This window comes from Manacus candei, unplaced genomic scaffold (genome assembly GCF_025592945.1).
Source record: "Manacus candei isolate 608988 ecotype Guabito, Panama unplaced genomic scaffold, ASM2559294v1 h1tg000067l, whole genome shotgun sequence".
Taxonomy (NCBI): Eukaryota; Metazoa; Chordata; class Aves; order Passeriformes; family Pipridae; genus Manacus; species Manacus candei.
The window spans coordinates 14,711,040-14,728,368 of NW_026138115.1; the positions used below are offsets into that span (position 1 = coordinate 14,711,040).

A 17,329-nucleotide genomic window follows, 5' to 3' on the forward strand; every position below is an offset into this window, starting at 1 on the left:
AATACACACATCCTGGATACCTTTCTATTGAAGCCAGGTGTTCAACATCATCCTTACAAAATATGCCAAATGAAAATTTGTGAAATCATTCACACAAAAAAATATTCTTTCACAATATACAATAACACTAATGATAGCATTGATCTCATTTTGTCCACCTAGTAAACAAAACTCTTCACTAAGGCAGAGGAGAATTTCCAGAAGTGATAAAACAGCATTCAAATGCTACAGGGTGAAAGTTCCTACCCATCTGTTAATTAACACAAGACCTGCTTAAAGGTTACATGTTAGAATACTTCATTTTCAGATTTATATGCTATCTAGATATGTCACACAAACTATGGCCAAGTTTTAAAAACATGAATATATATTTTATATTGTTATTTACTTTGCAGCACTTTGTACTTCTACATTTCCCTGAGCCTTCTAGTTTTGTGCTTGAACAAGCTGGCCTAGTTACTAGAGAAGAAACATAATCACTACACTAATGAAGCATATCTAAAAGGATGCACCAGTGTTCAATGCAACCAACAAATATAGTTATTTAATTAAAAGTGAATGTACAACTCCTGGCACCAAACTTAAAAATAAAAAAGCATGTTATTTACAATATCCTAATAAAAATTTCCTTATCTATAAGCTAAATTTATCAAAAGCTAAAATTATCAAAAGATGGTCACCTGTTTTTTCTATAACACCATGAGGTATATTTTCTTTACTTATGTAAAACTCTCAGAGGGTTTTAAGCAAGGAACATTTTAAGAAATAATAAAAACATTTTAAAAAAAATTACCCATTTTCAATTTAATACCACAAACTGACTTTCCCTACTTTCTACTCTCTCCCAGAGACTGCGAGAGGAGCAAGAGGAACAAGTTTCTATTTACTGGCACATTGTTGTAGGTAATTTTCTCATCCAGTTCTTAAACTAGGAGAGACACGACATACTACGTGTCCAAGGGATCTCTACAGCCACAGCCTTCTATGGATGACCATTGAGCAGGCATTCATCCTGCTCTCCTTAAAGTCGAGTCATGGAATTTGCACTGTGTTGGTAAACTGAAGGACACAAGAAGGAGTATGATTTGGCAAAAGAAAAATATTATTTTCACCAGGATACAGGGAAGCCATTTTTGACAGCACAGAAGAAAAAAAAGATAATTTGAAATGTACACTTTAATTAATTCATTTTCAGGTATCTTGGAGTTTGAACTTTCTGTTCTCTTCAAAGTAGTCACACGACATTTATAATTTAGCAAATTTACAATCAAAGAAAAAGTTTTGTAGTCTACTATTGTTTTGTGAATAGTTAAGGACTATTACAACCATGTTGTTAATTCTTTGATAACCTAATAACTAAGAAGTCCTTCTGCCACATTTAATGCAAATGCTGAGATACAGCTGTATCTTCAATGCTTTATCAGTTTTAGAGGCCTTATTTACTGTCCTTTTTCTTTCCATTTCAACAAACCTTACTAAAAGCAAATAATGTTCTAGCATTACACAATAACCTTTTAGTGTTGGTCCTGTTTGTCAACCAATGAGTATTGCATATTTATTAATACATAAACCATTCTTCCGGAGTATGAAGATTTTTTTTTTAATATTAAGATGCAACTTAAAAATACTAACTTTAATACAGAATTTGTGCAAACACACAACTCTTCTGCTGAAGTATTTTTACCATGCATATTTTTGCACACATATTTAAAGAAGGAAAAGAGTTCACTACGATCTTCAGAGTTTTTAAATCTACAAAGTAATGTGTCTTGCTAATGAAGTCAGTAATAACTCTCATTTCCCTGCTCAAATAATAGACTTTTAATAGATTCAAAGCAGCTGTTACACAAACTATCCCGTAAGCATGTGAGAATACTATTCCAGTCCTTAGTGAGCTCCTTTTCCTGTAAATTTCTTGGCAAACTTGGCTCAGTAATGACATGAAAACTAGTATTTACTATATGAATCATAATGCAGTAGCTAATCTATTGCAGCAGAGGAGAGTATGGTTATAATGCATGGAACTGAATTTCATTTAGTCAAATCGTTATTTTAAATGGTGAAGAGACATCTATCAAGAAATAACAGGAAATGAAGAAACCTTTCATTATGAGTTATCTGCACACAGTTTCTGAATGTTTACATATTTCTTGTGCTTAACTAACCTTTTGGTTACACAATAAACCATGCCTAAATCCAAATATACTACCTTCTAAGTTAGAGAAAATACAGTAAGAAAATGAAAGCTCTCAGTATTTACACCAGGATACAATAAACCCACTGAAGTCATTCACTGTACTCAAGGATGGATGGTGCTGAGGTCTGACTTCAATCTGATGGGTTACGGTTCCTCAGTCTGCCATCAACTTCCTACGTACCCATGAGTCAGTCACTTCACACTAGTGCTTCAAGTAAACATGCACAATATTTCTGTCTTCCTACCTTTCATCTTATAATGAGCAATTTTTGGCTCTAACATCTGCTCCCAGTATGAAGCCATAATCTTGGCTGGCTACTCTGGATACTACAGATATACCAGAAAGAACATAGCCAAACAAGCAATTTTAGTATAACTTAGAAGGAAATACATAGCTGAGTTTATCTAAGCAGTTTTTTGAAACCTAAAAGATCCACAACGTAACCTTCCAAAAAAGTTGCAGATTTAACTAAAACCCTGTCTTTTTCTTTCAGGGATATGATTGATGAGATAAACCATACTGAACTGAACTCAACTTCAGCAGGTGAAAATAGGCAATTTTTTTCCTAAATACTCAAAGTTACTCACTCTGAGTCACCCTCTGGAATGCAAGAAAACGTTGACCAAACTCACATAATGAGCAAGAATCTTAAAAACTTGTTCTGATAGGAGTCAGCACCACTTAGCAAAACTCCTTCTGTACTGGAAGTGTAGGTGTGCTGCACTGCACAAGAGATGACATTCCTCTTTTAACGACCATGTCCTAGGACTGAAAATTTTGTGCTGTAATCCTGGTTTTAACGCTCTCATTGTCAGCTTTTCATCAGTTCCTTCAGTTATTCTACTTTAATTTTGATACTGTAAAGGACAAACAAACAACATTAACGATTGTGACTTTACTGTGGTAACACTACATGTGTCATCTGAGTCTTTGATAACTCATGACAGTAGATATGAGAGGCAGGTGGTAGATGCAGACCTATATGTACACGGGAGAGACTGCAGTTCATTAAATATAAAAAAAGCATAATTCTGCAACCTATGTACTCTCTGCTTCTTTGAAAAATAAAATCTTTGCAAGCACTTTTTTAAAGATTAAAGATTTTAGAGATTAGAATTTTAAAGATCAGTCAATTATATAACCAGGATACATAATTTTAGCACAGTCCCACAGATTCCACCTCTTTGACGTAAACCTCAGGTTTGACGTTTTCCATCAAAACTTATGTAACTACATTTTCTTTAGATCCTCAGATTTAGCTGACACTTAGAAATGGAATACATTGGCAGGAGTTGCTTTAAAACAGAAGTAAATGATGCACCTGTAGTCACGTACATTCAAAGGCAGAATAAAATGAAGCAGCATCACGAAAAACCAAGACCTCATGACTGGTTCAAGCCCATTCAAACTCAACATCTGGCATAACAGCTTTACTGGTACTTCCATTTGATTTAACAAGATCCGAAAATTCCAACGAACCAAAAGAGATGATACTTAATATCTTACCTACCACTAGTCAAATTAATGTTAGCTAAGCCTACCCTAGAATGTATGACTTTCTTAGAGGCCATTCTCTTCAAAAACATTGAACAAAACAGTCTTAGAAAGCAATCTTGGTAATTTCTCATTAAAACAAAAGCAAAATTCAGCGAAGTGCTGACTTGAACACAATGTAAATTGAAGAAAATTATTTTACATAATTTTAGCAAACCCAAACATAGAATCAAAACAAAACATTCCATATGTTATTCTTTTTTTCCTTCCAGCAGCAAGTTATAAATGCTACTATATTTTTATTTTGATGCAAATATGCTTAAGGAATAGTTAATAATAGTGAATTTATCAAAGTATTTCTTTTGTTAAGCTATTCTGTAAATTAAAAAAAAAGGGAAAGCAGTCACTTCAACTTTCTGTTGCATTTTTTAAATTAACAAAGCACTAGCTACGAAACAAATTTCCTTTCTTAATAAAGAGCAAAAGTAATCTTCACACAGGTAAGCAAGAAATCATCTTTTTTTCTTTACAGTTTATGATAAGGAAGCATTTCAGTTTTTATTTTTTCATGAATGCCCATTTCAAAGGAAAAATTAATCTCTACATAACCATACTCTGGAGTATAACATTCAGTGACTTAGATACTTGTAGCACATATAGAAGATATCTAGTCAAAGATGTCAGCCTGTTTAATATTTTCCCCTAATTGTGGATATTCTTAAATTTTGTATTTCCCAAATAAGAAAGCCAAGATATAAGCTACAAACCTCATGAAAAATAGTGATTATACAGCCTTCTACTTGTCATGATAGTCACAGAGCCCTTCAAATGGCAAAGTGACATTTCTAAACATGCTTATCTCCCCCAAAACTTAAATCTTCTTAGAATATACCAATATATGATTTTTCTACATTTCAAGAAATTTCAGATTTTAAGCTCTAACACAGACAGTGATGAAGAGGACATATAATGGGGAAATAGTAAGACAGGTTTAATTGAAAAGCACACATTACTTCATAAGATACTCTGTTTAGCAACCTGATCCATTCCACATGATTAAACAAACTGATTTAAAAGAAATCACATATTATTATGACCTCAGCCTAACAAAAAATCTTTCCTTTCTGTTAAAGCAAGTTCCAAGACATAAGATGTATTCCAATTCTTTTAACAAGAATTTATGAAATTCAAATGATTTCTGAATGTTCATCTATTGCCTCATATGAAATTTTTTTTTACATTTTGGGGAAGAAAAATCTACTGATATTTTTAACATAGAGGCTTACAGGTACGTGGACTTTTCTAAACATTTCAGCTCCTTTGCGTGCATCCAATAAAGCCACATCTTGTGGCGTGGAGATGATCACAGCTCCTAGGTAAAGAAAATATGAAATCCCATTAAAATGTGTATTATTAATTATATTGCTAAATATTTTGATTATTTAGTACATACTACTACTTCAAAGTAGTCACACATTTATATGCTTTTAAGGAAGAAAGTGATGCCATGTTTTTTATAATGCAATGACCAAAAAAAGAGATAAGACATGAAGTAATAAAAATAATTTAAATATTTTCATCATAACTTTTTCTATGTAGAAACCATTTATATTTTCTAAATGAGAAAAGTTATCTACTGTCATGTGATGACGGATAGAAGACAATGTGGTCCATATGCTGACAGGTTGCAGAGGTGGTACTCTGGGAATATCTACACAGTAACTGTCTCATGCCATAACTACATTTGAAAGCTTTTAATTTAACAATAAGCCTTGTCCTAAAATCAAGAGGCAGCTGCCTGTCATCAGACCGGACCCGGATGCCTTCAGATACAAGCACTGACAGTCTTCAAACGTGTCACACTAGACACAACACCAGTGACTTTGTAGGAATGGTAACAAGAAGAGGCCAACTCATGCAAACTTGCACTAGGTTTGAATCAAGTGTAGTGCTCAGACTGTTCAGACATGGCTACGGGTTATCTGATAATTAGTACTTCCAAGAGTTATTAAGCACATAAAACAGCTAGAGCTCTTTGTCAAAGTTTAGATTCTAAAGTAAAGTAAGCCTACAGGTTACTATCATATACTGTATTAGTGTATTATTGTATTACTTCTGCCTGCAGAATACAGCCTGTAAAGTCAATAGAGACATTAGAATATTCCACATCACTTCACAAAGAGCATCTTTTTCCATATGCTCAGGGGGTTCAAACATTATTTCCTCAAAACCATTCATGTTCATCCCTATTTTAAAAAAATGCAATGTGCCAGAGGACATTACTTGTCAGTTGATTAGCTTTGGTTTCACTGTGATCATCTAGTGTCAAAAGTATCTGTTACAGAAAAATGTAGAGTGACATTAAGCCAAGCATGCACAGGAAATTTATGTCAAACTTCACACTAACAGCCACTACAACAGACAATTTCAGATGCTTGAGAGAGACTTTACTACTGGGCCTGCAGTTTCCAATCCTTGGTGTACACAGCAAAGAAAGAGGTGGGTAGATATCCAGAGGCATACAACCTCGGCATCACTGGCTAGAGTATCAGAAGCTTTGGCATTCTGAGAGCACTCCTGGCTCTGGCAGCACTGGGACAGGGAGCCCTGTCCCTCATGCCATCCACCTCCTGCCGGGTGGCACCTTGCCTGCCTGACAGCCAGCCGTTTCCAAACACCGCCTGACAGTGCATTTGAATGTTTTCAGCCAGCGCTCTTAACCTCTAATTTGTGAAAGAAAAATACTATCTGGCACCTCACTCCTGAAAAGCTGCCAATCTCTGCCTTACATAGTATTATAAACAAGTCCAAAAACTGAACGGCATATGTAATGTACCAAGGAAATGCAATTTCCCTATTGTTCGCTAAAACTCTGGCATTCGAATAATTTGCTGGTTTTGCCAAGACAACCTCTTTCCAACAGCATCACAAGGAATAACGTGGAAGCCACCTTAGCTCCTCATTTCACTAAGCACAGGGTTACACTTTTCAGCCAACACTGAAAGGTAGGGTTAATTTCACAAAATGAATATACCTTTCCCTAAAAGCACAGGCCATAGCTAAATAATTTAGACTCCTTGAGTTTTCTGTACATTTGTAGAACAAGGATCTTTCAATACTTGGGTGAAAAGTTTATAAATGCTTTTTTTCCAACAAAATTGGAAATTTGTGCCTTATGTGTATACACTCACGTTAGTTGATTCACACCTTTATTCACACTCTTCTTTCAAGATGCTGGCTTGGTATCCCCTGGATCTTTGTGTAGAAGCTTACGTGCAGTCTGGTTCATTAGTAATTTTTTTTAAGAATCTAATAATTGGCATGGCATGAAGGATGGAGACTATGAACAAAAAAACACCCACTAGAACCACAAGCAGCTTAACTGAGAGTTATTTTTGACTAACAAATTCTCATCCAAAGGGAAAAAGCAAAAATGCCAAAAAGACCCAATGGCACATTGCAGAGTTTCGGCTGCCACAAATACCAACTCTCTGTACAAAAACCCTCTGGTTTCTGAAATATGAGTTAAAATTATGCTCATGGACAATTTGCATGGCTTCTTCCACAGATGAAAGCCAGCATGCTCAAGAAGCTGCTGTTGAGGGTGTAATAGATGTTTCTCTCCTATTTTCCTTTTCACTCTGAGTTGGATTACAGATAAAATTTATTCACAGCCAGCTTGTACTGACTTATACCAATGCCCTAGAAAGTAAGTATTTTTCTCTTTCTATGGTACAACTGCTAGTCTGGCAAACCCAACCTGAAGTTCAAGAATTCAAATTATTTGCAGCATTATTTCCTTTACTAGCAACTGAATATGGCAAATGAGACTTTTCATGGTGCTCCCCTCCCTGAATAAGTTTGCATATATTTAATTCAGAAAGTGATTAAAATCATAAGCAAGAAAGAACACAGCCCACACTTTCCTTGCTATCTTGACTCTACACGGTTAAGAGGACTATCAAACAGTAAAGTTATTTTAATCAATAAGGGAATGAAATATGACTGCATTTGTGCACACAGTGTCTCAAAGCAGTACGTGCAACGTTTACAGAAGTCTCTGAATGAGACAAACTAAGGCTGACAAACTGAACACAGAAACTGCAGAAACTATAATGCTATCACATTGTACATTAAAACATACTAAAAAATTCTGTGTTTGCAGTTGTGTGCAGAAGAATAATTTCTGTGCCTTGAGCATAGTAAGGACATCTAAGTAGAGCACACTTACATTTAACTGACTCATCTACTTATTGAAGCATTCCATTTTTTTTTGTAATTTCACTCTATGTCAGTTGACAAAAAGCTGATGCATGTTCACCGAATCACACAGAAGCTGCGGATGGGTAGGGCTGGAAAGGACCACTGGAGGTCATCTAGTCCAACCTCCCTGCTTAAACAGTCCCTTAGAGCATGTTACTAAGGATTCTGTCCAGAGAGCTTTTGAGTATCTCCAGCAAGGGAGACTCTACAACCTCTCTGGGCAGCCTGTTCCAGTGCTCAGTCAACCACACAGTAAAGAAGTTCCTCCTCATGTTCAGGTGGAACTTTCTGTACATCAGTTTCTGCCCATTACCTCTCTTCCTATTGCTCAGCACCACCAAGAGGAGCCTGGCTCCTCCCTCCTGACACCCTCACTTCGGCTGTCTATATACATTGATAAGATTCCCCTCTCAGTCTTCTCCTCTCCAGCTTAAACAGGCCCAGCTCCCTCATAAACGTTTCCTCATAGGTGACATGCTCCAGTACCCTGATCTTCTTCATAGCCCTTTGCTGGTCTAGCTCCAGGAGTTACGTGGCTCTTTTGTACTGAGGACTCTAGAACTGGACACGGCAGTCAAGGTGAGATTGCACTAGCAAAAACTATGTTAACTGTCCTTAGGACACATGATATATAGAGACAGAACTAACAGTACCCTATAATAACATTGATGTTTCCCTTTCTTTTTCAACCCCAGGTCCTCAGTCCTCACAAAAAGAAAGGTGTGCCAACACAGCACATTGGTACTCATCCTTGGGTGGACTGGTGTTCAGGAAATTACAAGCGCTTAAACAGCCTATAATTCCTGTGTATAGAAAATATCACCTATATTCAATGCACCATTGAAGTTTGCATTAGATACTCTGAATTACAAAGCATAAAGTGAAATCTCACCAATCCCTAGCTATTGTAAATTTGTACCCAAGCAAAAAACAGGGAGGTCTAAAAACCAGCTGATAAACACCAATGTAGAAGGTCTACCTTAGGACGAAAAGGATCCCTATAATATATTCTTTCTTCCCTGTAGTGTCTTCACAGATAGACTTCAGAACCAGGCTAGGTGCCCCTCATCCAAACAGATGACTAAGGATCCCTCCACACACAAGGATCAGACTGTGTCTTATGTCATCCTCTTAGCAAACAATGCCACCTCAAAAGCTGGGAAGTGTAAGTGACCAGGAAGACTGACACAGAATTCTGGAGTATAAAGACAGAATAATGAGATCTGCTGACTGACAGGCACTGAATGCTCTTGGCAAGAAACCACATGCAGGCCTCAATGCAGCTGTAGATGGTCTGATCTGAACGCACCATTCATGTGCTTTTTGTAGCTTTTGCTACCTTTTCCAATGCATTAATTCCAAATTTCTGGGTGAGACTTTCCAGTTATAAATAGCCTGGTTAACCTGAATCTTCTCTACGGTGGATCTCTTCAGAGTCCCTCTGACCTTCTGTTATATTTCTTTTTACTTCATAGGTAAAACGTGCCTGCAAATACAGATACACTTTGCACTTGAAGATGCAGAAAAAGGTCTTGCAAGAACAAATGATAACAGATACTGATAACAGATAAACTAACGTTAGAAGACTGTTCATCTCCTTGGATAAACCTTGTAAAGAAGTTCCTTTAGCTTTTGTGTGTGACATCTCATCACAACTAGCAACTTAAAAGAACCACTGGTGTGGTTTTCCATTACAGGGTCCTCACTTCAAACTCATAATATAGTTCAAAACTGTACCAAGGTTGGATCCTCCAGCTTGCTGTGTCACACCTCCAGCGTACTCACTGCTTTCTTCTTGGAGGAGTCACTGAACACCTGTTCAGACAGTGTATGTTTCCAACACATCCATCCTCTCCTGTCCAAGAACTAGCAAGTAATTGTACATAAGGACACTACTACTGACTTGCCCACAAAAAGAGAACAGAAATCTTAGAGAAAGATTCTTCCTCCTGCTAAGTTAAACTGTCAGTGAAACCAATGAGAAGACGAATATCACAAGCTGCATAAAGTTGTCACCCTAAAGCTAAACTGCCCTCATCTAAATTGACTGGTAAGTATTATAACATCCATTTCACACTAGACCACGTGGAAAAACATGTGGGAAGACAACTTTCACTGTGTTAAAATGTTTTGTTTTGGTCATGGCAAACTGAATACATATGTCACACTAATGCAATTTACAATGAAATATTTACTTAGAGAAGTGAAAACACCGAAAACATTTATAATAACATCTGTGAACAAACACTATCTGCAAAGTACAGGCATAAAATAAAAAGCTACTCCCTCACAGACACTGCCACTGTACACTTTTCCTTAGGCATCGGAATGAGCATTTTCTGCTCTACTCCCTTCCACCTCCTGCTTTCAAGAGCATCTACCAATCATGTCCAAATTATTATGAGGATTGTACTAGGCAAGAGCAAAGTCCAAACAGTCTCTCTGACAAATATGATTTTTTTTAAAAATGAGAGATCCTAATCCAAAAAGGAGAACTGTGTAAAAGAGTAATTCTACTGCAGAAAAATGGCAATAGTGAGACTACTTCAATCAGCTCCCCAAACCATTCTGTTCTTTACCTTTTTCCCCTTTAGGTGGGGATGGTAAGCAGCAGATTTGAATATTTATTTTTTAGAAGAAATAGCTAGAGGAGAGAACACAGTAGCATTATTCATATAAATTTCTCTCAGCTTTAGGAATTGTCAGCTGAACACTAGGTTCATTTGTTCTTTCTGTTCAGAATGATTGGTCTAAAAAACGAGGCAATGGCAGCTAATCTAGTACTTAACATACACTTAGCCACTGTTGCCAGACCTCAGAGAGCCCCAGTTTTGAAAGCTGTACTTCACAGTTTTTTTCCTCAATATCTGGAAACTATTTTTCAGGAATGATAAAATTTAAAGAACTTGCACTGAATACACTATCCTTTCATCTTCCGCAGGCAATGTGTGTTACATCAATCCTATGAGCCAGGAGTTAAATTTATACTGAAAGAGTATGAGGTATTAATGTGTAAACTTATCCTGTATTTTGGTCTCTAAATTAAGTTTACAGAGTCTACTGAGTCTGGCAGTTCATAATGAAGTATCAAGAGTGTCCAAAGCTAAGATACCCCTGACAACAATTTCCATTTGTCAACTACATTTATTATGCCAACAGAAGCAAACTATTTCAGCATGCAAATTATTTTTGGATGAATATAAAGAATCGTTTTAAAATCCCCACTGGTGTGACTAAGGTTTTCTTTGCTTTTCAATGTATCCTAAACCTACACGCCTTTCCTTTCCTGCAGCTATTTAAAATATCAAAATACAGAACAAAACAAAGAGTAAATCTACATCAAAATCTGGTATTAAAAATATTTGCCATTCAAAATTAGATCAAGTAAAATTTACTATTACCCAAATGGCTCCCATAAAATAGCTTCAAAAATTTACTGCAGAAACTAATTATGTACCGTCACTACAGAAGAAGAAAGTAAGCTCAGAAATGGAGAAAAACATTGTATATTACTGTTAAACTAAAAGGAAAGAAGATCAGATGCGCTGCCACTGTGGTTTGCATCAAAGGACGAGATATGCCACAAGGGGCAAACAAACACTTATACAAAGAGCAATGACAGAATACCGATACACCTCTCATCTTAAACTGTATGCTACACACAACTTGTACTGCAGCACTGGGTTTTTTTTGATCATTTCTCTTTGGAAAGACAAGAGAACAGCACCATACCTACTCAGCTTGCAATTTCAGGTAATTTAAAAAGACACCTTTATTCAAATCACAATCCTTTCTCATGCTAAATCACACTTAGTTTAGGAGAACATCAACATTTTTTCTTTTAAAGCTGATTTCAAATTCTCATTTGTTTTTAATGTTTTTAATGTTCATTTTTGAAGAAACCATCTAATCATGACCTGAACTCCTTGTTCTTGTACATTATTACACGTTGAGGAAGAATCTGGTTCTCCTGACTGCACACACACTGCTATAAAATAACTGTGCAAAGGCTACACCCTGGTCTGTGGGACACTGACATAAATATGCATAAATAGTTTGGTTCACCAGTTTGGTGTATCACATTACATTAAGAATTTAAAAATGCCAAATGTCTTCAAATTGGTGGCATCCCTCTGCTCTTTCCTGTTCAATGTACATACTTGAATAGAAATAAGACTTCTAATGTTTAATCAGTAAAGACAAAAATTATACTTTTTGGTTTTATTTAAAATTATCTATCAAACCACTGCCATCAAAAGAAATCCTATTAATTACAATTTTTTGAAAATTCATATTTGAAGTAACAAAAACTCCTTTAATAAATATTTCAGACTTATCTGAAAAGGGCATTCAGAAAGACTGCACCATTTATAGGATAAGGCAATAAAAAGATGGTACGAACTCTGAATGTTGATTTAAAATCTGAAAGGTGACGAAAATAATCCCCTATATGACTAGCAATGGCAATGCTTCTGCTTTCATGGAACTTGACAGAAACATCAAATAGCATTCACTTTGCTTTCATTTTGCTTATCTTGACTAATTGTCTTTTTTTATTCTTATTAACAAGAATAGAGTTTATAATAGTAAGATTATAATAATATATGTTTTGTATGGAAAATAAAAAGTTAATTCCAAAGGGTGGGAAAATAAATAAAACCTGAAGCCTTTTACCTTTAAGTCTCCTCTACAAACACAGTTCAGTTCAACGCTCAGTACTGTAATTATTAAAAGACTGCTCAGTAAGTTGTGAAACTATTTGGTTGTCTCAGTCAGCTTCCACTGGACAGGTGGGAAGGTGTATACTTCTAATGGTTTTCAATGCCATGGCATCTCAATATCCAAAGAAAAGAGTGATATGGCAAACTTCAGCAAATGAAAGAATTCCAGTATTAACCTGGAATTGATTCTGTCGGTTGCAACAAAGCCTCTAGAGCTGTCAAGCTGTCACACTTCACCAACATAGACCTCATTTTAACGTTTATAATGGAAGGGCAGTAGGCACCCAAACTGATTTAACAGTCAGCCCCCACAATGCAGCTCCTCCTGCGGAAACACTTGTGAAGGGCTGAGACTGCCTCCTGAACAGAGACGCCCTTGCTGCTCCTCACACAGCCCTTGTACTCTGAAGGGAGAGAATGATAAACTTCCCTCCAGTCTTTAGGGAGGCTAATCCTCCATTTTCAGTAATATTTATTAATTTTATTTGTGGTTCCTTTATCTAAATAACCAAACAAATACACACACTTAGATGTCTCAATTTAACAAGCCTTATTCTTCATAATTAGTTCACACTATATCTTGATATCAAACATCATAATGTCATCTGAAACCCTCTGTTTTTAAAATGTTTTAAAAGCTGGAAAACATGTAAGGATGTTTCTAACTTTTTCAGGCATGTGTGTTCCATACATGATAAAGAAGCCGTTTCTGGGAGTTTTGTTCATGCAAACGATGAAACAGAATAAGAAAGTAATACTAAATGCAAATTAAGTAACAATGGACATAAACAAAGCCTTTTTCTCCATAATGACCCTGGATTTCTATTTGGAAAGCAAACTTGCACCTGTGGAAAGCAGTGGTGGTTGCGCAGAAGTATGTATCACATTTTCAAGTCATCATATCATTTTGTATCTACTAGTTTGTTGAAGAACAAGTGCAACATGAGCAAAGTTACAGACAATTAAAGAATAACATGCTAAGTAAGATGCATCTCCTTGTAAGGTGACTAAGACGAATAAAATCAAAAGCAAAACTCACAGCAGTTTTCTTTTCTATCTTCTTTTAAAGAAGGAAAAGTACCCACACAAAACTGTCACTCCAGCCAAAGTTGTGTGCAGCTGATATTCTCTTTAATGACAACTGGAATTATAAGGCATATCCTGTTGTGTTGCTTTTACCAATTAGGTATTGCTCTAGTCTCTTTTTGAGTCTCTGTTATTGTCAGATGTTGCAATGCTACAGTTCTTCATGTCCCAGCTGGGCAAACCCACCCCAAACAAAACATCTTTACCAGTACTCTTTCTCATATTCATATTCATTATGCACAGAAAAATCTGTAAGTGGCTGGCAAAAATATGTGTGCAGGTTTTGTAAATTTATTTAGAGGCAAAATAAAAATATTCTACACTGCCTATCCCTAGGAAGCACAGATTAATAATGAAGAAACCATAATGCAAATACTGTATCTCACATATGCATGCATGCAAATCAAAGAACAACTTTCATGCAAATTAGATAATGCCCTTCTAAATTTACTTAACTAAGATATATATGTTGCCTCTGAGGAAAAAGAGAGAAATTATTCCACTAATATCATGACTGTCCAAGGCATCTTCAAAGGATAAAGAAAGAAAGAACAAGAAAACTGGAGAGGGAACAGAATGGCACATCACCAAATATTTTCCACAACAAAGTAAAAGACAACATAGGGTTTAGAAAATATGAATTGCAAATGGTGGCCTCAAGCCAGATGAATTCTGTGGACTGCTCCAAAGATATGATCATCAAGATGTGTAACACTATCTTCAACATCTTTGAAAGGAACAAAGTTGAAGAAAATAAAAGCATGCTAAACAATGCTAGGGACTGTCAAAGAGACAGAAACCAAGTAACAAGAGCAAAAGAAGAAAGCACAGTTCAAGCTGTACAAAAAGAAGCCCTTGCAATGAGGGTGAAAAATAGCCATAATAAACAACAGAGAAAATTCTTCATAAATCACAAATTCACTGAACCAGTAAGAACACAGGGAATTAAAAATCCTATCACTCCTTGTCTGCTGTATTTGTCTTCATCAAAAGTAGAATACATTTATTTTTTTTAAACTGCAGAAGACTTCAGCAGATTCAACAAAACAAACTAATGGGAAAGACAAACGTAAAGTGATACTATAACTCCTAATTTTATGAAGTTAGGATTGACAAAGTAATAAGATGAACTGAACAACTTCAAGAACAATGTGAAGACATTTCAGAATTCAAATCAAAATGCTGTCTTCAGTTAGGAAGTTTTAAAAGCCCATACTTGTCCAAATAAATAAAAAAAAAGCTAAAACTATGCCAGGAAGCTATAGTGAAGAGTTTAAAGAGAGACATGGGCAAGAATATATCCCCTTTTATGGCATATCAAGAAAATCTGCATTGCTTGTTGTTGCTTTAAACCTGTTTTCCCTTTTTAAAATCAACATCTTGTCTACTTTGACTTGCCTCAAAACCTGATTTAACAGGTATGAATACCACAGGTTTCTAACAATCACATGGACAACTAATGAAAATACAGCATAAAAATTATTTACTCTTAATTCTTCACTTTGTTACATCTACACAAGAATGTGGACATAACTACACTTAGCAAGAAAATTCAACTTTATAAAAATTGTTTTGCTTGAAGAGAAAAAAAATTAAAGTTTCCATTTACTGATATAGTGTATCAGTCAGAAAGATTTTATGACCTTCCAAAAGCAGACATCAGCAAAATTCAGAAGAAACACATGATTAAAGTAACTTCCATCACCTCTTTGTCCCAGAGGAGCCAGTGTACCACCACAACCACTTACACTCCTGAAGGCACTGTAGAGTTCTGTGAGGAAAGGGTACAACAATCCCTTGAAGATCCATAGTCTAATGACCTTTTCTATGTTAAATCAGGACATTTAAGTGCACTGTAGTAAACAGAAATTATCAATATCTACAGTACTTTAAAAAAAAAAAAAACCAACATAATTCCCAAAGATAAATCCACAACTCTTCAATTTCATAATTTTACATGATTTGATGAAATTCTACTTTACCAAAAACTTCTGTACCACTGTCATGTTTCATCTCATTGCTTAAAATACCAGGACTAAAAGGTCCTCCTGCTTTCTACTCACACATGCAACCTACTAAGCACTGTATTTAAGAAAATGGGTATGAATCAGCTTGCTTTTTGTCATATGCTCCAGGTCACAGATAAGCTGAGGCACTAATAGCCTCCTCTTCTACTTCTTCTGGGAAAAATTAGTTACATTCTTCATCACAACTCTGTTGATATGCTCCCTTCCACCACTCAACACAATCACAGGCAGTAGAGAGAACCTCCCATGATTATTAACCATTTTAGGGCAATTATGTTATGGCTGAGTTATCATTTGTCTGAACATTTGACTTTTCTATGTCAAAAGATTTATATTTTCCTGAACTTGACATCATGGAAGATCATGAGATACCCACACAACCTTGATGCTAAATTTAACTATTTGTCAAAAAATCTGTCTTCTAGATATATGAGTAACTGTGGTTATCATGTTCGATTGACTGAAGTTGAGACATGCCTGTGTTAAGGAAAAAGCTACAAGGTACTGCCTGACTGATAAAAGATTCCTTTCAATTCTGCAGACGTCAATGTCCTGTTAATGGTTTGGCTGTGAAAGCTGGATGTGTGTCCCAAAACCCATTAGCTCTAGTCCCCTTATAGATGGCCCTGTCTTTTACCTATAGCTCTAGCTAATTCTTTAATCCTATCCCATGAAGCTTTAGAGATATGCAATTCTTTATTAATTAAACTTATAGACATTCTGGTAAGAGTTCTACATGCAAGTGAAACATTTCTACCAATTTAATGTTTAGTGGTTTCACTTCAGTGTGTTACTGACACCACAGTGCAGAGATAAAGGAGTGTTGGAGGGAAACAGGGTCTGTGCACAAGCCAGTCTGCACTCAGAAAAGAATGAGAGCAGCAAAAGATACTCACGTTTTAGGTTTGTATTGACATACTTGTCTGATACCATTAAAACCGGAGCAAGTGGTCCTACTGATGCCTTTTTAACTGAGATTCAAAGAATTTTTGGTTGGAAAAGGTCTCTGGAGGTCTTCTACTGGCAACACTAGATAGGGTCATTAGGGATTTGTCTAGTATGATCTGGACAACTGGCCAGAAAGGAGATCCCATAGACTCCCTTCCCGGTGAAAAGCCACAGCAACTATTAAATTTTTCCTGAGACTGTTAAGGATTGCTTTCTCTTTTTTACCACTGAGTTCCTAACACTGTTTATGTTTGCTATTGACAAATGCTTCTGTTGAAGTATGTCAGACAGGCAATAAACCATTACAGTCTATCAGACCTCGTGAGATGCTCAAGCATTCTTTCAGAAGCAGTATTTCTAAATCCTGCTGAAACCAATGAGATTAGAGGGCAACCTACATATGGCAAGATTGATTTGTTGCAGTTTAAACCCCCTCCAAAAAGTCAAATTCATAACACAAGAGGAAAAAGAATGCATTAGTGTATTACAGTGCCGAATAGTTTATCTGAATAAATGTTGTGAATTAACAGCATTTACACCTTCTAACTAAAAAGCAATCATAAAGACAAACTATTTTATTGTATTAGCTTTA

At 35.9% G+C, this 17,329-nt stretch overlaps 1 protein-coding gene across 1 annotated transcript in view; it reads right to left on the reverse strand.

Annotated features, from left to right (window-relative positions):
• Window positions 1-17,329, reverse strand: part of NUBPL (NUBP iron-sulfur cluster assembly factor, mitochondrial) — an 86,423-nt gene that overhangs the window by 15,090 nt on the left and 54,004 nt on the right. The window contains exon 8 of the mRNA XM_051806287.1: window positions 4,979-5,064. Within this exon, the coding sequence (XP_051662247.1) occupies window positions 4,979-5,064 (86 nt within the window). The remainder of the gene's footprint in view (window positions 1-4,978; window positions 5,065-17,329) is intronic.